Raw genomic sequence first — 26,501 nt, forward strand, 5'->3', positions numbered from 1 at the left:
TTCTTTGCAACCCGCGGGGTCACACATAGAGGACACGGCACAATACAACTTCTGCCTGGCGGCGGAAGAATATCCTATGGGGTAAAAACATAAGAAGCCATTTTCTCTGGCTAAAAGAGAAGGCTTCCTTTTGAAAAGCTGCTCTATATAGAATTGTGAGTTAAAGATTTTCTGACAATCTTGCCAAACAACGAGGAAAAACTCAGTTATGTAGGAACTGCTTCAACTCTCCAGGAGCCTGGTCTAATTGCATCCTTTACAAACCAGCGTAAAGAGTGAGAGTTTCATACCAACATGGACAACTCATTATTTGGGGAACAGAGAACAGAAAAGAGGACAAGAATCTCTTGATGATGGCTCTTCCTTCTCTAATACAACCTGGGGAAACAAGTTAAAATGTAATTGCAATCTTTGTGGCCAGCAGTGCTCTCAGATATTGCAGAAGTTGTATGAGGCAGCAGAAAAGGCAAAGTTTATTAGGAGTTTATATATTAGACACACTGATGGCTTTTTCTCCTACATCATTTTGCTATTGTTCAAAGGACTAACCTGTTGCCCTGCTGCATGACAACTAGGGGAACATCTACATAAATTATAGAGTCAAAATATTGATTTTCTATACAAGCACTACATTATGGTTTTGTTTCATCAATAGCAGATAATAGGGTTTGGAAGTATTTTGGCTGTTACTGCCCGAGATAGCTAATGATGGCCTATTTAGTCAATAATAGTATCACAGACCTATGTAAAATTTCCTATCATATTTATCTATTTCTGTTTGTTATTTTCTACATTTTTAAAAGATATTTCTAATTGTTTTCAAGTTTCACATTGTTATGGAGCTCTTATTACCCAGTACCAGAGCTGGGTACTGTAAGAGCTAATCCAAGACTGCTATTGAAAAGCTGTTTGAATCTTTGCTACAGGTAGACACAACACAACATTTAGGAATCTGAATTGACTTCAAGGCCACTTACATTACTTGGATATAATTATTTAGTGTTCAACTGAATTAAACCTAATGAGGAGCTTGAAAAGTTGGCATTCATTGTGCTCTTTTGAAAGTGAATTTCAGCCTGCAATTATTTTTTTTTTTTAACTTATTACGTAAATCATGTGGTTATTGATTGCTATTCATCAGTAAACTTACAGGTTTCATTCCATATAAAGTGTTATACACTCCCTCTTCTGGTAATATCTTAAAAACACAGTTTGTAAACTTTATGTGTATGAAATGTTAGATTTTAAGTGTATCATATTGCCTGGAAGAAAAAAAAAACAAAGCAGTATCATATCAATACCTGGAAGTTTATTTTTAAAAAGCCAGCAAACTGGTGATCAAAAATGAGTAAATAAATAACAGGTGAAAATTACTTGACATAATGCCTAACGTAGCAGCCTACCTACTTTGTAGCTGTGCCTAAATACAAAATGTTATTTATTTCTTTTAATTTGGTAAGAATAATATTGTCTTAAGTTTTTCCAAAAGCACGACACTCACATACACGCCTGGGTACCATTTGGTGCACTATTGCTGTAGGTGAGAACATAGCTTTCAAAATGTTGCCTACTTTTCCTGAGGCAGCAGATGAAGTACTGCCTACAAAACACTGCTTTTATGTAGGTCCAGCATGGGTAACTTCCTTCCATCTAGTACACGATCTCCTTTTCTCTCCTCTTGTAGAGAACTGGTGGGCATTCCTCTTACTGCAAGAGCTGTGTGAAAGCTACGTACATCCTATGCACCTCCTACTCTCTAAAAAAAATATTATTTACAGTACAGAAAATGAGAATTTTTAAATAAACTTAAGAAGTCCAGCAAGAAATAGTAAAAGGGATGTGTAAGAAAACAAACAGAAGATGACCTATTAATAAGTGCACAAGCATGCCTGTATCCATCTCTTTCCTTGATGGTCAGTGCCTCATAAAGCCGGGAGAGGTGTCTCAAGTAGGACGCACTGTTGTTCCCCCCACTCCCAACCAAAATGTGCAAAATCCAAGAATGCCATGACGTTACACAAACCACACTAATAGCATTGCTGCCAAAACATTAAGAGAGGAAAAACCAGTGAAAAAGCTTATGTTTGTTTTGCTCTGTCAAACCTCTCCTTCTGTCTTTCACTTTCCCCCCCTCAATACAGAGTAATAAAACCAGCACCATATTTACTTTGTTCTCCCTCCTGCAAGGTCATTTTCTCCTACCTTCCTTATTTAGCTTCCTCTTTATTGTCTTCATCTATTTCTTTTTGTATGTATTTTACTTACAGTCTTTGTTTTACATTTCCTTTTTTAGCTATTCCCCCGTGTCCTCTCTTTCCCCTCTCGGACACACACCCACCCAGACTGCAAACCACTTAATTCTAGCTCTGCTGAACCAGCCCTGCCAAAGCTGCCATTCTCCTGCCTGCGCTAGCTGGCCGCTGCTGCCCCAGCCAGGTGCTGCACAGCTCTGCGCTGGGAGCAGTGGTATCTTGGCAAAAAATTAATGTAATTGATGGTTACTGATGAGATTTCCTATCTGTCCTTTGTAGCTGTGCTTGCAAAGAAAAAGAGATTATGTGCAAATCCTCTCCCTTCCAAACGCGGCAGTTTGAGAGTCGGCTGGTGGGATGAGAGGGTACAGTCTGTGCAACTTGAAACTATGTGCTTCCATGAAAAAAAAGCAAAAAACAACCCAAACTATTTTCTTCGTGACAGTTCAATACTCAACATTGTTTTACAGGCTTCCCAGAATACTCCTCCCTGGAATCATGAAGCGCTGTGGTGTTCATCTGAGGTTTGCAGTTCTTGGAATAATCTACAAAGTTCACAAGAACACATACTTCTCCCCAAAAAATAAATGAGGAAGTCCTTACAAATAATTCATCTGCGTGTGGTTAGCTTTTGAAATTAAACTACTTCTAATTCCACCCTCCAACACCAAGTTCACACCTCGATAGCTCTGACGCATTCCCAACTCTCCTCCACAACAGCAGAAATCCTGCCCTTTTTTATTCCGATTCAGGCTTCTTCCACCTCCCCAGCTCTTAAACAGGTTGCAGCTTCATTCTTCTGCACTCAGCTTAGGGCTGCGTGCCAAACCCTGCGTGCCCATGGCCTGCCCTCGCAATGCGTGCCACCTCCTCTGGCCGAGCTCCAGCTTGAAGGAGTGGCTTAGGCGTTAGAAAGAGCCCTTTTAGCTGTGAAGGAAACCTTCCAAGGATGTGGAGCTCGTAAGCTGATGCAGAATGGCCTTCCCTGAACCCGCAGAAAATCTGAAACGATGGTTGAGAGCTGTGTTCTGCTCCACATGCCATTTCAGCATTCAAAATGAGTCCTGAATGATAAAACTTAACATTGGCTTTTAGATCGGTTAACTCTCTCATTGTCAATCATTTTTAATTGTAGACCTGATGCAACTATCCCAGCTGGTTTCTTCCAAAGTGAAGCTGTAGTCAGATATACTCAACAGCTACTTTTTATTAGAACTACTTTTCTTTTTAGATCTTACTCCAATCTATTTGTCAACATACTAACTTTCCCCCTCTTGCTAACAACTATTTCTGTAAGCAACAGTGAACGCAGCACTGCTTCCTCTTTTCCCACAAAGATAAATATCTTTGTTTTTCTTTCTTTCCACTTGTTCTTCCCCCGTCAATGTTTACCTTGAAAAGGAAGCAGTCAGTCCCAGCCTCCAAACACCTAGCAAGGAGATCACTATAAAGGAGCAGGGTTTTCATGGAACCCTTGTATAATTTTATATGTTAGACTTATTTTAAATACTTCAACATTTTAGTAAGAATAGAATAAAAAGAGATATTCTCTATCCAGCCAGTAATAAAACACAAGGATTTCTGCATGTAGGTCTTCTGCTATGGCAGAACAGCATGAAATTCGATTCACGCTAACCAAAAGGCAAGAAAAGCCAAAAGCACACCAAAGCACTTTAAGTTTGCAATATTTTAGCACTCACAGTGCTGTAGGTAGAATAACATGAGTTACACGGTAAGCGGTAAACTGAACAATCAATTTCTTTTTTAAATCTGAAGCCGAACATCACCTTTTTTGTTAGCTGATACTTGAAATTGCTTTATGTCTTCAACCAGAGCTTGACAAATCCATGTACCCACAAAAAAGGAGGAAGTTTTACTAGAAAACTGCCATCAACTTCTCAAACAGACTCCCTATGCTTTCATGTAATAAACAAAGACCACAGCCATTACGCTTACAAAAATAACCTTCTGCACATGAACCGTTTGTGATGTTACAATTAACCACAGCACGTAACTTCATCACTCCTTAAAATCTGCATGGCAGAACTTGTTTGTGACTTTAAATCCCAACTAGCACATTTGGTATTCAGCTAATAGCTTTGGGGTACACATTTCAAAGCCCGAAATATATTTACAGAGTTTCTTTCCAGGTGGTAATACTTTCTTATTTAATGATGCATTATTTAAAAATAACTAAATAATCAGCTGAAACTTTTTTTTCTGAAATGAATCCTGTGCTGACCTCTGAGCCCATTCCCGTCTGGGAATATGCCAAGATGATTCTTGCAAAAGCTACAGAATTTCACAAATCTCTGCCAAGAAGAAATGAAACTAGTTGTTGCTGGACCCGGAGACTATGATCCAACTACTGGAATCTGGACTGTGGAAACTACTGTGAGAGGACTGCGTATTTAAACAGAAGCTCTGAAGCTGCCAATGATAATTTGTTAAATCATATACATTAACTCGAGCCACAACATGCCAAATGCCACCTGTGCCCGTTTGGCAATATGCTTGGCAGATTACTCCAGCACATCTGTGACACATCACATAATATTCAAGTTTCATTTTGGTTATTAGACTACTACAGAAGATTACCGATATCCAAGAAAATTCCTATGATTTATATAAAACATTTTCATACTGCTTTAAAAAGACATTAGCAAATAGCGGACACTTAATTACCGAAACAAATTGCTTGCTGCAAAAAGTATGCAGGCCATAATGAAGGCTCAGGCAATCTCCTACAAGGAAAAAAAACAACAACAACAACAAAAAAAACCAAAACCCCAAAAAACCCAACACAAAACAAAACAAAAAACCCCACCAAACAACAAAGGTCCTCAGGTCCAGTGGCTCTGGAACAAGATTCAGTACATTCCTTTCTTTCCTATCTGCTTCAAATGCTGCCTTGTACAGACACTTTAACTTTGTAATCCATGCTAAACACTCTACTCTATTTTAAACAACATCTGCAGAACTTCGAAAAAGAAAACTTACAAATATTAAATACTGATGTCAGATTTTTCAGAACAATTAGCTGCTGCCAAATTTGAGGTAACACAAAGAAGGTAGGACAAATTTATATTCAATTCACAGTATGTCAGAAGACACCAAGTGCATAACGCTGCAGGGCCTGTAATACTTAAATTACATATGATATAACATCTGAAATACAACAGCATATTAGCAGGAATAGTTAACGGATCATTTATCCCAATTAAAAACACAATAAATATCACATGTTCTCTCCAAATCCAAGCACTTAACACCAACACCAAAAAAACCCCCTTATGACTAGCTAAAGCAGTAAACCTGCTAACTAAAGGTGGGTGTGAGAACTGGCCGAGGGAAGAAAGAATACGGTTATACAGGTAGATGAAGGAGACTCATGACAGACCTCACACTGACTTGCAGATTGGACCCAAGTAACACAAGTGAACATCTCTTTCTCTACTGCCAGGATCTGCCTTCTGAGTCTCTCCAGGCTGAGTATAAGGTTGTGTGATGACCTCCTCTATTCCAATCTCACAACCTCCTAGGAATCACAAAAGGTGGGCAAATCTGTATTATTATCCTGTTTCCGAATCGTATGCTTCACACTTAAATGTGCACTGACTGGAAACAGAAACGCTGAAGCGATTCCCCACCAGCTCACAGAGCTGCAGCAAGCAGAGCTCAGTGTTGCTCACCTTTGCCACTGCACGCCAAACCTACGGAAGTTAATCAAAACGCTGGGCATAGCTTTTTAATGACTCAAAGCCTGATACACTATCATCATCTCTTCCAATATGTACTGGATTAATGGTTTTCACAATTGCTACATGACTCAGACACTCTCCGTTTAAGTCTGACAGGTAGCCGCCATTATTATTGCTGAGAGTTTAACCTCACTTTATATTTACGGAAACCAAGGCACAGAAGAAACAAACAACTCTGCAAAAAAAATGGGAAAAATTAGAAGGAAGAAACGCCACATCTCTCCACTGATGCTACTTCCACACTGCTGAGCTGCCTCCTCTCCTCTGAGCCACAAAGCAGCCCAGATGGTGCAGAGAAGCATCTCTCCTCAGACAGGAGGCTGATAACCACAGGGAGATGCGATAAACCCGTGGAACGGCTGAAATACCAACGAAAGGTCATACGGCCCGAAAACCACGTCACTTCAGGGTTTCCACGAACAACCTGAAATAACTGTCGCGATGGCTTCCTCAAAGAGCAACCTTGCAGCGCAGCATGGGAGCCGTATCTAGCACATTTTCATGGGAAGGAGAGAGAGGAAATAAAAGGGGCACAGGCACATCCCGCTGCCTGCCGAGGGGGCACTCCTGAGGAGCGTGACGGTTAGCAATCTGACCGACAGCAGAGTCATTTTCGTATGTTAAGAGAGGAAACTGTGCGGGGACTTAAGAAATACACATGATTTAAATACAGAAGGAGAGTCTACGTGGCATGGAAGTTGGAGAGGCTGGCACACGATCATCCAGAGTGTAGAGAAATACTTCAGCTGCAGAAAAATACTGTGTTTTTTCAAAACAGGCCATCACAATAAGTGAGCTCAGGTGCTTCACCCATGAGACTGAATGCCTGAACATTATACCTTTTTTCCATCTTTCACCTCTGAACTGATCTTGAGCCATCCAAGGAAGATGCCGATACCATGACAGCGTAACCATTCAAAAAGCACCAGCAATAAAGGACTTAAATCCCTTGTCCAGCCCCACAAATGAGGCATCTGAGATCTGACAGAAGAGAGGATTTGTCTTGAAACAACTCTCCTCGGCTGGCTGGCCTGCTCCTGCCCCGCCAGATGCCCAGCACCGCTGCCACCCTAGGCTGAGAGGGCAAAACCATCTCGGTGTACTGACAGTCAGCTGCCCTACACAGGCTGGAAGAAATACCACAAGCAGAATTCAGAGATCTCGTTATATTAGATTGCTTTTCAAAACGAACCTACACGTGGTGTTACGCATACCAAACACGTCACTGAATTTTGTAAATCAATGATAGTATATATATCAACAGTATAGAATAAATTATTAAAATGGCAATTCATACTCCAAATGCATGCTTAGATTGCCTCAAAAAGTAGAATTTTGAATTAATACCTCTTCTAGTCAATCAAAACCCACGAAATATAAAAGTATCAGTTACATACAAAAATCTGTGATTTGTATCAATAAAGTATTTTACTAAAAAGGTCAAATATTCTGATGAACAAGGTTACATTTAAATTATTTCTGACTACTTGTGGTCCAGGGAAAAAAGCCAGCATATGCCGTGCAATGCACTCTCAGCCTACCTAGTTAAGTAGTTTATCACAAATATGCTTTGGAAGAAATTAATTAGCTCATTAGGTTTAGCTAATAGTTTGTTTGGCCTTCCTTTGACAAAAGTGACATTTAAAAGAGCATATTCTACTTCAGAAAATAAAATCCCACGTGACAAGTTTCAAAGAACACCAAGTACAAGCAACACATACCACCAGGAGTTGTAGAATATTTTAAGAGATTACTCTTTCTCTGGTAATAATTAAAAATAACTTTAAAAGACCCTAAGAACATCACAAAGGTACAGCTTCATTGATGCACTGTTGAAGTTGAACTTGTTGAAGTAATCTCTCCTTTATCAATCCCTGAAATAATGCCACAAATAAAAGACCTAATTCAGGGAAAACCGACTGCGATGAATTCGGAGTGTTTTATTTTCTCATTATCATGACAGCGTACTTTCTGTTTTAAAAGAACCGTGTGTTTTGAGGACTTCAGCAATTTCCTTCTCCTGAAGTACAGCGTTTTAAAAAAAAACCACACAAAAAACCCACCGTTGCCTGGTAATCAATCACCTACCATATTTATCAGCTTTCACATTCAATTTGCTAAAATGAGGGACAACTGTGTAGGGATTTCAAGAATGTGAAGGCTGATAAAAAGCGAGGAGAGCACTAGCTCTACACAAAATCACCAACTCAGCCTTCTTACCTTTCTGAGGCTATTAGTTTGGCAAACTAAGGTCCTTTAATGACATTCACCCCACCCAAGCCTGTTTTTCTCATCAGAATGACCCCGCCTGTTTCCTCTGCACGCCGCAGCCCTTGCCGAGCGCCTTCATTGTTCAGAATGTTAAGAAATACTAAGAATAACCTCATCATTTCCATCCCCTCCTTCTACATTTCTCTCAAAGTATGAATCTGCCACTGATGTAAGGTTTACATTAGAGAAAGTTTCATGTTCAGAGATCACGCTCCTACAATATGATACAGAATGGGAACATTACATTAGTATTTATTCTTTCATTTTTTTCAAGTATTTTCCATACCTTAATTTTGTAGTTCCCTCTTCGCTCTGTCTCTTTTAAATTGCAAGTAGCACTTATAGGAGAGTTTGAATTAACTTCTTATAACAAGTTTAACACTGGTAGAAGCAGCGTTACAACACCCCATGCTTTCATGTCCACGGTCAAGAAGCAATGCTGTACCTATTCAGTTCTTGAACTGCTGCTCCAGTCTGCCCACAAGGCTGTCATGCCAACAGCTACGATACTGGTTCCTACAGTACGGGTGTCCGTTTGTCAGACAGTATCTGGAGATCACCTGCTCATTTCAGAAAGACAACGCAGAGTGTCTGCAGATATCCACAGCTCTCCATCACTACCAACATGAGCCAGTTCCGTATTACTAGCCTCAAGATGGAAGAGTCAGTATGCCAACACTCAGAGCTGGGTACCATCCAGACCTCCCCCACAAATTTGTTTTTAACTGTCAGAATCAATTTAATATGGCATTTTAGAAGGACTTACTGGACATCAGTGACAGGTGAGGCAAGGGGTGGACTTGCTCAACTGATACAAAGCCTTCTAGCAACCAGAGTAAGAAAAGCTGATGCTCTTCTGTTCTTCTGTCTCCCTACAGCTCTGGAGACTTACATCCACAAAATTATGTTTTGTTTTGTTTTTTTAAATGTTATTACTACTGCCATCCACAGAATAACACCAAACTAGTAAGAATTATGTCACAAGACCTATCAGACTCTTCTCCAAGACACTCTGTGTGACACGACTACAGAAATCCAGCAGCAAGGGCAAAGATATAATCCGTAAGGCATTATAACACAAAAAACCTCAAGTAAGAGGTAGAAAGGATAAGAAGTTCACCCTCTGCACAGCGTAGGAAGACCCCTTCCCAGTCTCTAGGAAGCAGAAGAAGCGAGTATGCCTTTTCTTGCCAAAGGGCTGGAGTATTTAAGATGCAAGAAAAGTTATCCCTTGTTCTCAACACTAGAAGAGCCTCCCCACCCATATCCAGCATTTTCTACCCTTTTAAACACCGAGGCATATACATCAGTAGATGCACTGGGCTAGAAAAAAAGGAAACACATACAAATACGCACACACAGAGGGAGAAAGGAGTAGTTCAGAAGATGCTTTGTCCGTCTTTTTTACTAACACTTGGTTAGAAAACATCTCCTGAATTTCTCAAGAAACAAAAAGCCGAATATGCAAAACCTCCTATCCAAATATTGGCATGGAATTGTTTGAGATTAATTTCTAGTCTTGAGAGGAGTATGAAAAAGAAGAACTGCCAACCTCCCCCAGTTAGGTTTGTAGTTAGTAACAAAGCACTTGAACTTGCGTAGCACTTCACATTTTCTCAGTCCTCTATAAACACTGGCTAACACCAACCAACACAACAAGAGCTTCCTAGCATAGTTTATATACAAAACCATCGGACCAGTAAAACAAATACAAATTGATACTCCTGAAAATAAATAAGCAAGCTTACTGGCCACTGGAAGCATACTATGTTTTACAACAAAATTTGTAAGTTTAGCTTTTAGCTCAAGTTCACAGTTCACACTGCAACAGAACCCCTGTAAAAATAATTTGTATAAATACACAAGGAGAAATGACACTCTCAGACGCAAACACACTACACATACTGTCTGTGAAATACACCATATATACATGTCATTTCAAAATTGAACTGTACGTATGCAGCATTTCAAGAAGGCATTAAAAAAATTAAAAGGAACAAGATTTTTACGTAGCTGCATTACAATGTATATAAAATGATTAAAACACAGGTTATGTTCTTTGACATTATTTATAATGTAATGATCTACGTACCATCAATTTAAAAAAAAAAAAATTGCCAGGCTTAATCCTGATTTAACCTCACCCTTAATTATTAAAAATAGTTAAGCACTTACCATAATGTGATTGAAATGCCTGTGGTTTTACGACCTGATTACAGTGGTTACACATCACCAAATAGAAATCATCATGAGCCGGGCAAAGACCAAATATTGGCATATCTAAAAACAAAAAGACAAAATGGCATCTCTCAGCTGCTGTCAATTATTGAAAAACAGTTTAATTACAGAGCCATGACACTAGTGTTGAATCATAATTTTAATACATTTGTATCAAATTTGAAAATGAGCAAAAAAGAGCATATAATGCAATAGATAATTTTGTGCTGGAGTATTACAAAAGCAAAAATCTTCCTACAAAGATAAATGTAAAATGAGCGATTATTTGTAGAAAACATCTATTAGAAAAGTGATTTAGGACTGATTATCTTACACCAGATGCAAGAATGTAATAAAAAAAAACTGACTTCAAATGACAAACACAACATAAGAGGGGATGTTTTATGTATTCTGAAAGGGGTTTGGATTTTATTCCAATTTCATTAAATGAATGAAAAAATGAACTTTATTTTCTATTTAATTTTTTAAACCATTTTAAAAACAGACAGTCGTTTACCAGGCAGTATTACATGCCTAATGGTTTTATTTGTTTAACAGTACATTATAGTCCAGCCATCTGCTGCCAGAGATCTGTGTAACAGCTATATAAGAGAGAGAAATAGAGATAACAATATGTCAGAGCATGTGTGGATTTCAGAGATAACACACATACTTGCAGACTTTTACTAATAAAAATAGTTTCTACAACTTTGTTTTTAAGAATACAGTTTCTTAAGAATACAGTTTAACAGTTAAAACTGCATTCAGAGACTACTGGAGCATTAAATACAACATTTACTACACAACTTAAAGGTATACTACATTTATATAACTAAAAATGTTATTCGATCATCAGAAGACAAAAAATAGGAAACTGCAAACGTAAGAGTATAAATTTATTATTGCCAAAGCATGTGGCTAAGGGATCTATAATACTATTTAAAGGTTTAAAACTGATATAAGAAAACTTACTTTCTTAAAAAAAATACTCAAGTAATAGATTTGTTAACAGTAACTTAGAAATTAAGTTAAACTTATTTACCTCTGTGCTAGAACTGACCCCAGGGTTTTGTTTTAAAGCTACTAATTTGCCTATGTGTATTTTTAACAACATCCATATTTTTGTTTACTAATGGAACACCAATTATGAAATAAATTGAGTGGGCTGCATTTTAAGAGTGAATGCGCCATAACCCAAGGTAACCGCTGGCAGTGCGACGCTATCAGCCCTGTAGAGCCCCACGGACTCCACTTCGTTTCTTGCAGAGAAAAGAACGTATCCACACCAACCAGCTTCCAGAATTAAGGGCTCCCTTTGTAGTAAATATCTTCATCATAAAAATTTAATTACCTTTCTTTAACAAGTAAGGTCTATCCCAGGTTTTCCAAAAACCTTATTAGTGCTACATTAAAATTAAGCATGATACCTGCAATAACAGCTGCAACTGGAGTTTGCAGTTGGACGCAAATACAATGACCATCGACATCTGACATGGCTGCAATAGATCAGAGCTACACTTACCTAAATCACAGGCACCTTTTGGCAACTGAGGTTACATTAAATAAATAATAAATTATAAACAGATTTGCACTTCATTAAGCAGCGAGTCTTGCTTATTTATTTTTATGATATTTATATAAAAAAAGCTCGGGCACACCTAACACTGCAAACTAGGCAAAACTGAGTAAATATAAGCTGGGGAAAAAAATCAGATAGGAATAATAAACTTCTATTTTTCAATGTATACTTTCTGTGATGTAATATTAAGCTAGTTAAGGAAAAAAAAAGTATAAACTGAAATGTCATTGCTAATATTTCATGCAGGAGCTCTTTGGGTATGCCTGCGTAAAAAAGTTTCCACACAGCAAGCAAACACTCCAGGGTCACTTCCATTTGACTACTAATACACCATGATGAATGGGACAATAACAGTGCGCACCGCCTGCTATTTACATTGTTAATAGCACACAGACAGGCTGCTACTGTATAATGTCTAACGAACTGTAAATCCACACCCTGTAACCTGTTCTCATAACCGTACCTTTCAGACAACACTGGATTCACAGACTTTACACCAGCTTGTACAGAATGCGAGGAGGGGAACCATTAACAGGAGGAAAGGATTGCCTACTTCTGTGTCTCTTGCAAGATAAAGCCCTCCTTGACACTAGTCTGAGACACCACGCTCACTCTATTTAAGTATCCTTTTATGAATATTTGCTGGCAATTCAGAGCTGCAATTTTAAACGACAAGTGAAAGAAATTGTCAGAAACTGATGTAAACAAAAATGTTTTCCCATTTCAGTTCGGGGATCCCAAGAAATCTGAATAATTTACAAGCATCCTTTACACCGTGAAGCACATCTTCAGAGTTTCAAAATCAAAGCTCCAAGCAACAGAAAGCAATGCCAAAATACTAGGAAATACACAAAACTCATCAAGAACCATTCTAAGAGTAAAACTACTTGACACAGAAAAAAAAGACTTGTTCCAACCCAAAATCACAACCATGACTTCAAAGGAAGTCACGTACAAGACTCCTGCCAGATCACACAAATCAATGTAAAAGATGATCTACCCCTGCAGTGCTCTCCTACAGTACTGAGAATAGAGCAGCATCTAAACGCAGGGAGGGAGTAGCGGGAAGGTTAGAGTCCCAAACGCAATTCCTTTTGTTTTCTCATATGAGGTAAAAAAAAACTATAAAACTATAAAAACTATAAAACTATAGCTTTTTATTATCAAAGCATTTATTTAAAATGGAGACAATCAAAACCTTTTGTTGGAGAAACCCAGAGGGCCCCAAATAAGACAGGAACCCGACTATGCTGAGCACTGCATGAATGCAAGAGACCAGCCCACGGACTAGATACCAGGGGGCAAAAAGTAGTATCAATACTTCATGGAGACCTGAATGTTAGTTTTAACAATGGGTTTGGAACTGTAAGGAGTGTGACCCAGCCAAGATCAGCTAAGACGACTGGAAGAGACCTAAATCCACACTTCCCAACCCAGAAGCCTCGCTCTTAGGCGGGTAAGCTCCCACGCATTTAACGTGCTTCACTGTCATTTTAGTCAAGCAGAGCAAGAGCAGGTTTCAGGGAAATCTTGTTTCTGTTTCTGTGTTCCAATCCAAGGGGCAAACATCTATGCAGCACTGCTATGAGAACGACAAAGTAGACCATGCAAATGTTAGAGAATAATATACAGAATAATTTAACAAAACTTATGTAAGTACGTACCAAGAGTAGGAGATGGATGCCTAATTTTTCTGTTGCCCCCCAACCACTTATGAAAGTTCACAAGTCTTGCAGTTGATATTCTAACGTCTAATACTTTATACCTATTTCATTTAATGACATGCAAATTCTCTATCTAAAAGTCTAATTGAGTTTATATTATTTCACCAGTGTCATTTCAAATGTACTGTTTCTCCGAGTTTAAAGATTACTTTTTGAAATACTTCACTGTAAATGTAAATCCTGTGCCTCTCAGGGAAGAGCCTAGCAACCGTGATTCGTATGTTCCTCTTTCAAAGCTGGGCTCATTTAACTCTCTCCATCTGGGAACATTTTTCAAGGTCAAACTAAAAATTTAAACCAAGACCTCAAACTTTCCATTTATTTTTTTCAATAAATGCAGTATTCATACAGTATCAACATACAAATACTGTTATAGGAGCTGCTAGTTACATTAATTCTATTAACATCATAAAGAAAAACAACTTCATTCACCTCCATAATATGAAACCTCTGAACATTGTGACCTCCAGAATTCACTTCTCCTTTCAAATGTAACTTAGTTACTGTGTTTTTAAAAAGGTAACTTGAAATGATATATTGCGGTACACTTCACCAAAACTAGAACAAGCCCATGCCATAGGCAACTCTGAGATATTTTAATTGCATTATTTATTGAGCATGTAATAAGGAAAATGCTTCTTATTTGGAAAAGGCCAATACAGCATCTTTTCTAATAAAAAAGGAAAAACAATAACGGACAATCTGGCTTACTGTACATCAAGTAACATGGAGCTCAGCATGTCTACTCTGAAAAACTTTCTTAAATTGAGCTGCCACCTCTTCTCCTCCTGAGGGATGTAGAAGCACATAAGTCACCTAATAATTTCTTTGTATTTTCAACATTTTCTTTCAAGACAGTTACACTACAGAAATTCACGCCTGTGGTCGTTAAAAGTAACTGTGTCTGTGTACTCTCAATTCTATTACTTAACATCACAGACAACAGAACAAATAAAACAGGCTAAATCACGCAGCTAGAGAACAGGTCGGCAGTTTGTGTTTATTGAGCCACTAGATTCAGTGACTTCCACAGCTCCGCTACGTATTTTTATTGGATTTTTTTTTTAACCCCCCAAATTTATCAAATTTCCTACAAATCTTCTTGTCCCTTTTCAGACTGGGACCATTGCACAGTCCATCTATCCTAGCATCTAATAAGACAATATCCCTTCTAGAAATGAAATGAAATACCACCAAAAAAAGTGAGGTCAAGATCTTCTCCAGGACAGCAAACTCTGGAGGAAGAGGGTAAAAGGAGGCCTAATCCTGGCTGTTTGCAGAGACCAGAACACAAGCTTCCTATTTTGCAGAAGTCTACTCACCGCGACTGAAAAAACGAGGAGAGTGAAAACTGAAACAGAGGAAGAGAAAGCAAAACCAGCAAGGGCAGAACTGAAAGGGCAAAGAACAAACTCTATCACAGTTAGAGCAAAAGAATAAAACACTTGATGAAAAAAGTGACAAGAATACATAAAAGTACTGCAGAAATATTTTTTAAGCCAGAACGCTGCTAATGGTCACTTTTTCCCTATCCATTCTCAGCATAAGCATCTGCTTATTAAGATTATTTCTTAAAGCCTGAATCTGATTTATCACAAATATGTATGTACTGCTTGCCATTTACTGTAATTTGACAATGGACATCATGCTGATGCCCGATGTGAACAGCAAAATGTTTTGACTACAGAGATCCCCACGGCATTGCATAACATGCCTTCAGCACATCACCAACCTGAGTATACTTCCACAATATTTTTAATCACTATAGTTAATATTAGATGCATTAAAACGCGATGCCCTAGACTATTAACTTTACACTCACAACAGATATAACTCCCTATTATCTTTACAACTCCCCAAACACAGAATTTATTTTTCTTTTTACTGGGGCCTGATCCAAATCCACCCTAAGTAAATGTACCAACTTTTATCGATTCACTAGGCTTTCCATTAGGACATCAGGGAATTGTTCTGGAGGTACTATATAAGGAAATTATAAATATATCCCATTATTTTGAAACGTTGCCAAATCTGGATTATTTGAACTATTTATTTCATGGACCAAGTAAGTTCAAATAGTGTCCACAAAAGCTATCTTGAATACGTTTGCTCCGTACTAGCTGTGTTTTCTCTTCTCGTTAAAAGAGAATTAGTCTTGATCATACTAAGGTAAAAAATATGCGAATACACCTTGTTTGAACTTGACTTAAGTGGTAGATCTCTTTCTCTAAAGGCATGTTTTTATTAGAACTTTTCTTTAAAATAACACAACTCTTCAGTAACATCTGAAAAAATTTCAAAAAGGGAAGAAAAAAACACAGCAGCAGTAACTTGAAACTAGTTGACATCTTGAAGGAAAAAAAGTTTTGTGCCACCTCCTGTAATTTGCTTATAACACTTGTCCCAGCTCCTGTCAAATCCTGTTAAAGTAATAAAAATATTTCTATTCTTTTACCCTTTATGGTTGTGGAGGACATGAATGTCATTTTAATATCTGAAAGCAGACAAAACCTCCCACATCACTATTTTTAAGAGCTTGTGATTTGGGGGGGAGAGGCACGAGGAGGGAGAAGGAAGGCGACTAACCAGCGTTTAGGACCACATGAAACAGCCTGCACCAAACCCAGGCAGATTTCAAACAGAAAGCTGAGCTTGGTTACAACCAGACTAATGGCTTATAGTCAGCCCCAAAAGCTAAAACTTAGCTAAGAAATCCTGCTGGATTTATTGCTGACATTAGTTGTCAATAACAAGTAATTTTCAGGTGCAGAGAGGATCCTAGATGCAAGCCTGCGGCAGCTTGCACAAATAGCACTACAAGGTATATTAACTTAGTTATCTTAAATAAAGCTCCCATCAATTGTAAGCCATATACTCCCTTATTTTAATTGATATGAATGTTTTTAAAAAAAAGTGATCTAAGTTAGCATCTGAAAACTTACCTTTCATACACAAATACTTCACTTTCTGCAACTGAAATATTATTTCTACACAATATTTTTCCAAACTATTTTCCAGAAACTCCCAAGTCCTTACCATTCATGAACACACAAGTGTTTTTGTATACTTATCAATGTTGAAATGAAATTAAACTACTGGCAATTTTTTTTACTGTATACTATGCAAAATGATAATAAAAAAAGAATATTCCTAAACAGATATTGTGAACAAAATAACTAAAATCACGTAATTTTCAGAGTGCTCTGGTTTAGACAAGTTTTAAATCAAAATAAGAGATTCTAGTAAAAATACACATACTTGATGGTTTTCTGCAAAATTTCAAGTAATGAACACATGTATTAATAGAACACAAGTATTTTATGAACCATATGTGCAGGCATAACAAATTTGTGCTTGCAAGCAACATATGCATAATCAAACAAACTGAACATAAACAGATCAAATTTACATACAGAAACACTTTTTTTTTTTAAATTTGTCCATTAAGGTCTGTGCTCATGTTGCCTCAGATACAAAAGAACCTTTTAATACAAAATAAAGCAAAACAAATGGACATTCCCATACCTGAGCTGTTTCATTCAGGCTCAGAGGGAAGCACTGCTAAAGTATTTTCTGCAAGGTTATCTATTTTTTAAATTCCTTGCCAACTGCGCTCTGTCCATTAAGTAACTTACATTTTTTGCACATACAGCTTTGAAAGCCCAGCTACTTGAGGAGACATTTAAAAGGCACAGCTCTCCTTGGGTTCTGAGCACAAGTGCATGAACTTTGTTTCACCGTGCAGTTGCTGATTGATCGGATGAAGGAAGGAACAGCTGAAGACTTGATTAAATGTTTTTTACTGCGTTTTTCACTTTGGCAAATATAGCAATTACACAGCATTTTATTAAAGTCCTAAGAATACCCAAACCTCAAAGTTTTGGCTCAGAGAAATGACTTTCACTTCAAGACCAAAAGTCCCCACCATCTAGTTTAACTAGACACAGGAGCTGCATTACGAGATTTGATCGGTCATAAATCTTTATTAGCGTTAGAACGCTGTATCTCTAAAAGCAGAGTCCTCTCTGTCCAGTCTCCTTTCCAAACTCAAGACAGACTATTCTTCCAAAGCTACAGTTCTGTAGTTTTTACTTTGCTTTTCCAAATTCAAGGCAGAATCTTGCCCGGTGAAGCCTGAAAGGGTGAAGGAGGACCTACCTTTCCCGGCTCACGTTTTCCGTGGGTTCAGCCATGCTGCATTTCCAAAATCCCATCCCCTGCACCACCCCCTCCAGCTTTACCTCCAGCAAAAAGGTTTGCCACATGCTGCAGGCAGTAACACTCCTCCCTGCATACCCCAGCGGCAAATCCAAACATCAGTCCTTTTGCAAGGCTACAAGCGCATGATCATTGCAATTCTCCTGCAGCCTTTCCTCTCTCCTGTTCTCTAAAATTTAACAGTCTTGGGAAATTTCTGTATCATGCCCACTGATAAAAACTGAGCAGCAGATACCAAAGAGAAGTGTGTCATGCACACGTGCACCTGCAGCCTAGCGTGCAGCTGGGAGTTCTAATTTTAGGCTCCCAAGATTTGAATGTTCCTGTAATTATATATAAAACACATATTAAAGCAGACATCTAAGTATTTAGTTAAATTCTTTGTATACGAATTCAGCTACGCACAATTAATCTTTTAGAAAATCTAACACAAAAAGTATGTCAAATTCTTCACTCAAAACTATTAAACAGTTTTTCTAAGTTTATTATTCAGAATAATACAACATTTCAGTGAGCAAGTTTACACAAGATTGTCTGTAGAAAGACTGATTAATACATTTCTCAATGAAATACAAGTAGCATATTTAAAGCTTTTCAGCAGATGAAAAAGTCTCCCCCTCACACTGTATTCTGTTACATCAGGTTTTCATCAGCAAATTTGAATGAATTCAGTCATCTGCAAAAACTATTCCCATTTACTCATTAATTAGTTTTCAGAGTTGAAGATATTTTAAATTTCTCCAGCCAACTTGTATAATATTACGTAAATGCTGAACATACAATTTGTCATGTAAGAAATCTTCAAAGTCATGCATTATTTTTAGGTGACATGATCTCATCGTGCCACTGCTACATTTTAGCTAACAAATTATTATTTATGTTTTTGTGGCAAAACCCCCTATTTGTTACATACCTAATCCTAAAATACCTTAAGGAAACCTCAATGTTGAGTTTAATTTTGCAATTATGACACAAAAATTAAACAGAATTCAGGAAATAAACTTGGAGTTTACACAGTAATACTAAAATCTGGGGTAATTTAACATGAAAGGGTACACAGAAACACTTCAGTTATTATGCAGAAAAACAGGGTCTATTATGAGGGGACAAAGAGTTCTGGCCAAGCAACTAGTCACAATCATAGCCTCAATTAGAATTAACTATATCATCCAGAGAATATTCTGAATTGTATCTTAAGTCATATACCCCAAAGCATGTTACTGTTATGAATTGTTTTCACATCAACAGGTTTGGTACTTTTCTCCTCCTTCACACACAGCACTCTGTGTACTTTGCAGCAGCTGTACTTTTGTAGTAGGAAAAAGGAAGTTTATTTAAATCTAAACTCACAGTTTACATAAAAGCGCTCATTGCAGCAGAAGTATTTTGATACATCGTGACTGCAAATGGTAAACGTGTTCCAAGCTCCTCACCCTTTCTCATCTCTTATCTAGGCTTTTGAGGAAAAAAAATTTGGCGTTTTTGCCATCTTTCCCTATGTAACTGTCCACATCACAGCAACGCAACTGGGTGCTGGCTGTATCTCGGCGCCCAGTAACTGAGGAAGTAGAGCGATAACAACAATTCACTTACAGATTTACACATTTTTCTTACTCACTGAGAACTGGAGGAATATAACATACCCATGACTGTATCTTTTGTGATAGGCAAAACCAACAAAATTTAGTAACACATAAAAAAATAAACAAAAAAGTGACATCAAAAACACAAGAGTCAATACAGTCTTTAAAAATATTAACTTTTTCAAAACCAATAAAAATAAGAACTAGAGACAGTTATGCATCTCTCGCGAGATGGCATTACTGCAATCTTCATATTAAAAACATCATCAGCTAATACATTATTTTCCCCGCTACACAGGGCATGCGTAGTGCTCATCTTTCAACCTCTTCCACCCCCTCTCCTGCTGACCATGGCCCCAACTCCTTTGTGATACCAGCACAGCATTCTTAATTCTGCAAAGACAATGCATCTCTGCACAAAGAATACTCTGCATACATTTTACATCATGTACCTGATACCAGGTAGGCAAAAAAAAAATTCTAAGGAAAATAATACAGACAACCTGTCAACTGAATTCTATTTCAGTATTTTCTTTTATTAGGCAACCCAACTACCTAAAACCACCCCACCCTTGCCACTCCCATTCTCCATGCACTGGAACATCCACTTCAAAAATAAGACTTTCAATCACGTCTAATACAGCTATAAGGAAACTGATGCCTGTCAATTTTCACATACCAACTTACATTTCTGCACCCCTCTCAATTTGGCAGGCACTATTAGTTTTTCTATTAAAATCTACTTCCTTTGCTTTACAGATTTACTAGCAGTTGATTTGATACAACAAAAAAAAATACTGTAAGGTGCACAGCAACAGCCATATAAATGTACTATAGCAAAAAAAACCCCAACAGTACTGTGATATTTAATAAGATTAAAAGATAAAGTGGAAAATAAAACAATGTTTTTGTTGTTATAGTGCAGTAAAAGAACTAACCCACTTCTTACGTATTTGAACACACATGTAGTGCCACAAAGTCTTTTAAACTTGGCTATTGCATACCTTTAGACAAATAAATACGACTATTTCAATTGTATAGCTGAGGAACCAGTAAACCGCAAGTCTTTACTTCTCACAAATGATATATTCCAGCACATACAGAGCTACAGTCATCCGAGCTTCCCTTCCAAGAGGCTATCTATCTATTCAGAAGTGTTAGGCTTCAAACCAGTACCAGTTGACCTCTGAGACAGTTAATAATATTAACTAAATAGGTAAGCACTGAAGAAAATCAGGCTACCTGTTCACAGTATAAGGTCAATAATTCCACAGCTGGCTGTTTGTGATACAACACAAACCCAGTTCAGCCTAAAAACTCTTTATGGAAGTGAATTTTTTTTTTTATTGGTATGGAATTTCAAATTCTTCTAAAGAAGAAATTTAGGTTTTGCCTTTGCATGTCATCTCCCTTTTAGAATAAGCCCATCACTATCCTTATTTCAAGATGTATTTCTTCACCGTTAAGAGTGATTTGCCTTATTTTAGGAGCCCGCCTTCACAAAATTTTCCAGAATTCCATCTCCAAACATTATACATAAAATACCTGATATCTGTTACAGAATAAAAAAGACTCTGAAAATACTGGGCAAAGCAATCTGTACCAGGTATTATCCTTCCATATCTGGCGCTAGTTCTCTGCTACTGAAAGCACCCATTTCACTCTTAAATAGAAACAGGTTGGGAAGGACTGCAACTTTTAATATTTTTAAATTTAGATGTATTCAGAAATGAAGATCACTTAGGTCATATTATACATGCAGAAGATCTGAAAGGGCTGATATGCTTTAAAGTAACTTTTCTGCTCTTTCATGGTCTGGGCCTCTATAATATAACCGGAACACTGGCCCACTTGTGATGTACACAGAAGGTAATGCCTACAACAAAACAGAAGGGAAGGAGAAAGAATTTGCTCACACTACTTAATGTACTGATTTGGTTGGTTTGGTCTAACTCACATTTTTGACAGACACTTCTAAGACTACTGCTCTCCTCTGGTCCCTCTGCAGCTAACAGTGCTCGTTGCACTTGGGAAGATGGTATATGGATACATATGAATGGATCTAAATACACAGGGGGAGGGGGAAAAAGGAACTTTTCTCCCTTTTGTAGGCCAGCTAGGAAGCAACATGCTCTGCTCTTGGGGGAAAAAAAAAAAAAAAAAGTACTGAATTGGGCACAAATTTTAATTTTTAAACATCTCATGTCAAAAAGGACATAAGAACAAACCTGATTATACAAGCAGCAAGACAGAGAAAGTCATCCTTATGCAGATACAAGAAAACTAGACATATTCGGCATATGACTGTGCAATGAGACACAGGCAAGCAGTGTCCTGCACCCCCCGAGAACCCCACAGACCTCAAGCAGTGGTCCCGGCACATCGTGTTACAAGCCTAGGGCTGTTTGCAAAGGTCTGTAGAGGAGATGTCACAGAAGACATATGGAGTCAGTATTAAGCAAGAGGCACAGCAAAGAACATAAGGAATTGGTATTTAAAAAAAGGCACGGAAAAGAACATTTCAGAGCACTAGTTAACTGCCCCTAGATGACTCAGGATGACAACGGCAAGTAAGATTAAATAGATAACAGAAAATTGAAAGGTAAACAGGATCCTCTGATATTATGACAAATTTGTAGAGGTTACCACCCTCCAGTACACTGAAAACAAACAACACATCCACCTTCCTAAAGCAGACAAAAGGTAACTACTGCAAACATACCTAGGATAACAAAACTGTGGTTTACAACAGAAGCAGATCCTTTGCCAGACACAGCAGTTGCACGCGCATGAATTTCAGGACCTAGGCTGAGGTCTTTAGCGCAAATCCGCCCAAGGACTACAGCAATCTCCACTGGTGCCTATCCAGGGTAGGCAGGAAGCCAAAACCACTGCTGCCAAACTTGTTGAGCCAGTCTTCCCAGCGCTGGCCCACAATGCACCGCTTTGTGTTTGGAAATTGCTCAAAAGCTTTTGCTTCCAGCAACAGTGCAGAGTACTTGGGGAAAGATGCCAAAGGAGTCCATGAAAGGGTATCACAGGGCCACCATAACAGTACAGACACTCCAAATGCTCCTGTCACTTGGTGACATCACCCTGAATCACTGCGATGATGAATGACGCGGCGCTTCCTGTGAAGCCCTGATCTCACAACACCACTCACAGGAGTGCAGGAAAACTCTCAACGTGATTAAACTATAAATAAAGCTGCTGATGTTGCACCTTACATCATCATGTCTTCCCATTTTACAATGCAGAGCACCGTCTATCCAGACTGTGATTTTGGTCCTTTCCCAGGGCAGGGGCCTTCCTTCACGTGGTCGTGGTTATCCACGACGACTCTCGACAGCGGCAGCAGGATGACAGAGAATTGCAGTGTTGCACAGAGAACCCCTTTCTCATCCCAACCAGTTGTAAACAAGCCTCAGACGAGGCACACTGACAGTGCACTGAAGATTTTACCCCTGTGCTCTACCTACTGCACAGATAAAAATAGCATTCTTATCTCCAAGGCTATCAAGCCAACACTTCAGATGATTAAATTCAGGCCACAAAAACAACAGAAGAGACTTGCAAGTTTTATTCCAGCAATGACACAGTGGTCTATGCCCCTACATTTCAGGGCATAGGCTGATAGGCAGAACGAGAAGGAAATTTCCCAAACAAGGGCTGATGCGTTTTGGACGACTTCTCCACACACCCCATGGAAATAGCGGTGTTGAAATAACCAGGCAAAGCAAACCAAGTCAGCTGGCTATTAAAGCAGGTCCTAGAGAAGGAACAACAGATAAGGAGAGGGCTCTGCCCAGCCTATAAACAAGACATAATCAAACTGTATCAGGTATGGTTCAGACATCGGTATTTTCCCCCAAGTCCCAGAACACAAGTGGTAGTAGAAGTCTTCCTTCAATCACTTAGCCACAAAAAAGAGCATTTAGGACAAAAATTTGCAATCTATTATATAAGCACGTATTACACTAGCTTTGGTAGGCAACACAGATATATGGAATTTGGCTCTAAACTTCTCCTTTGTAAATTATGAACTACAATATGGAACAGAAGCTCCTTAACAAGTACGATTTCTAGACAGTTGCTTGGGGTAACACAACTTACACAGAAATGAAAAACAAAATTGCTTTCCGAAATTAATCTTTAAGTCCTTTTATGAAGTAAATGCTGCCTATCAGGACATTCATTTAAGCCCTTCCTCTCAAATCCATCCAGCGAGAGCAGGATGACTGCCATCTCTTCTAGCCAAGCAGAACACACGTATTCAAACACAGATTATACATTTTAGAAAACAAATTAACTGAAGAAAACATCCTAAAACCCAAAAGTATATTCCTTACAAACCAAAGCCGAAAGCCTTCTAGTTGTCAGGGGCAAGGTAAACTCCTTTAATACATTTCTAGAGTCATCCTAATTGCACTGGAGTGAAACAGACAATTTTAACATTTCCTGGCAAACGTGGGAAAATTCCTGGGAAAATTTAGTATTTTGAAAGCTGCTTTCCAAATTATTTTACATGGCTGTCTTAATAACCCAACACCCACAGTGTCTGACTACTGGGAACAATTTTTGCTCCTTTGAAATATCCATCAAAAATACAGCCAGTTAACCCAAATTTTTGCAGAGTTCAAGGCCTCTGAATATTTCACGCTACTACAGATTTGTTCTGAAGGGATAAGAAGAATATTTGGAATGGTTCACATTTACGTATACTGTATTGATGATGCCTCTTTCTCCTTTTGGCATCATTTGCAACAGCCCTCCAATAGAAGATAAAAAAACGGTGCCGTAACTCTTCCTCAGCAGAGTAACCCAGATTCAAATTATATTCTCTCCAGTTCACAAAGTTACTGGGAACCGCCTCGGGAATTTCAGTCAAAGAAACTTTTCACTTCTATTACCTAGTTTTCTAACATAGCTAATTACTGAAAATAATTAAAAAAACTAACCAATATGTTAAATAATATAAACTAAATTCTTACTTGCTGTTTACTTTTCACAATACACTTACCTATTATAACTACGGTTATTCACTGATATAATATCTCTAACACTCTTAAAGATAACCAAGATACAAGATCTACTATACCATACAATCATATAGGTAGCCATGTAAAAATCAGATCAGATTCACTCTGAAAAGATACATAAGCAAGTATGGCCCAATGGACTCTAGGATTACCAGACCAAATACGTGCTGGAAAATTCAATATCTTCTTTAAGCAACCATCACCTTATTTTGGAAACAACTTGAAAGTTAGAATGTGACCATTATTTCACAAATGTTGCACTCAGCAGAGATGAAGGAGCTGCTTAATCCAGCATTACTGGGAGGAAAAAAAAAAAGATCGTAGAACCACACCCTAGGTGTAAACCGATACAGATTTTCTTCTGTATTTTAGCCTGAAACAATAGCCAGAGGGTGTCATTTAGGCTATACACACCTTGACAAAGCAATGGCTACAATATCTAGGGACTGACAATTAAAATGTTTGCATAGCGAAGTACTTCTCTGCCGGCTCTCTGATCACAAGGTTGTAGTGAACGTGGCTGTCTCCCACATGCAAACTCTCTCGCCCGCCAAGCCCCGTAACCTGGTCCTGCGTCCTCCCCCCAGTCACAAGCAAAACCCTTGTTGACTTCAGTGGCTCACGACAAGTCCTCACATCCCCAGATACCACTTAATAAACTGGCAGAACTCCAATTTTCCCACTGACAACATCTACTACGTCATTTATGCAGTCAATGAAAAAAACTGTAGACAGAAAACTGAATTTATGAAGGGCAAAATACAACAGAACTTGATGTTAAAAGAAAACAAACATCCAATTTACTGTGTATTCAGTGTATTATTTGCTTTTCAAATTTAACTCATTAAAGCTTCTACGCTTCATTTTAATGCAAGCTGCTATAGGACTTTCAGGCAACTATATCAGCGTGAAATTGTCCAACAAACTTTCTTGAAAATAAAACCGTGAGAGCTCTAGATTTCAGAACAAAAGAGCACATCGCAGACTTACAACCTCAAAGCTGCTCCCTATTGGATTTTAGCCCTTCAGCTGCTTTGTGTGCATTTTTTCAGTGCCAGTTGAGAAGATTGCATTTTCTATTACTACAAACAGTTGATGAAAGATGCAAGTCCTGCTTAGCCACCGAAAAGCAGATCAAGAACACTGCGTAAGTTTTCTGGCTATTATAATCCCACCAGAAGAGAAGGGAGGCATGACCAATTATCCCTTTCACCTTTTATTATCAATGAAGTTTGTCTATGAGCTACGCTGAAGCTATCAAAAGTCGAAATCAGGGCGGGGGTAAGCTTGTAAATAAACGATCTTTCTTATGGGAAAACAGGTTACCACAAAACAGCTTATTCCACAAGGGCTGACAAGCAGTGTTTACACACAAATAACTGAGCATTTGAGTATTTATAATCTACTTGAGCCAATAACCTAGAATATTTACCATCACAGTGACCATTTCCAAAGCTAGCGATCGTGACTCCAAGTGATGTGGGAGCAGCTGCATGTGCAGTTTACTTGGATGAAGTCATACCCTGTAGTATCTGGGGTTACCATGAGTATCTGACTTACCACGAGAACCAGTTTGAGAGCCACTGCAGCCCCGGTCCTGGCTCACAGCTGCACACAGCCTGCACAAGCAGAGAGAACTTCTGACTGGGCAAAGCCTTCTAGCAACAGGAACACTGGTTACAATAAATTCATTGCCTTCCATGACAACTGCTTTTACAGTCGTGCTACTCTGCTTCCATTACATTTGAATTCCCTTTGCCAGTTTTTAACACTTGCTGCTAAAAACATAAGGTGTAAGTACAAAGCTGTATTAATTTCTCTGCTGTCACCTATACTATAAGAATGTCTAGGAAATAA

General features: G+C 38.3%; 1 protein-coding gene across 3 annotated transcripts in view; it reads right to left on the reverse strand.

Annotated features, from left to right (window-relative positions):
* Positions 1 to 26,501, reverse strand: part of ATXN7 (ataxin 7) — an 87,548-nt gene that overhangs the window by 25,974 nt on the left and 35,073 nt on the right. For 2 of the 3 annotated variants that reach the window (XM_075158697.1, XM_075158696.1), the window contains one exon: positions 10,460 to 10,564. The exons of the other annotated variant lie outside the window; for it this stretch is intronic. In XM_075158697.1, coding sequence (XP_075014798.1) covers positions 10,460 to 10,564 — 105 coding nt within the window. The remainder of the gene's footprint in view (positions 1 to 10,459; positions 10,565 to 26,501) is intronic. 3 annotated transcript variants of the gene reach the window in all.

Source organism: Calonectris borealis, chromosome 10 (assembly GCF_964195595.1).
Source record: "Calonectris borealis chromosome 10, bCalBor7.hap1.2, whole genome shotgun sequence".
NCBI lineage: Eukaryota > Metazoa > Chordata > Aves > Procellariiformes > Procellariidae > Calonectris > Calonectris borealis.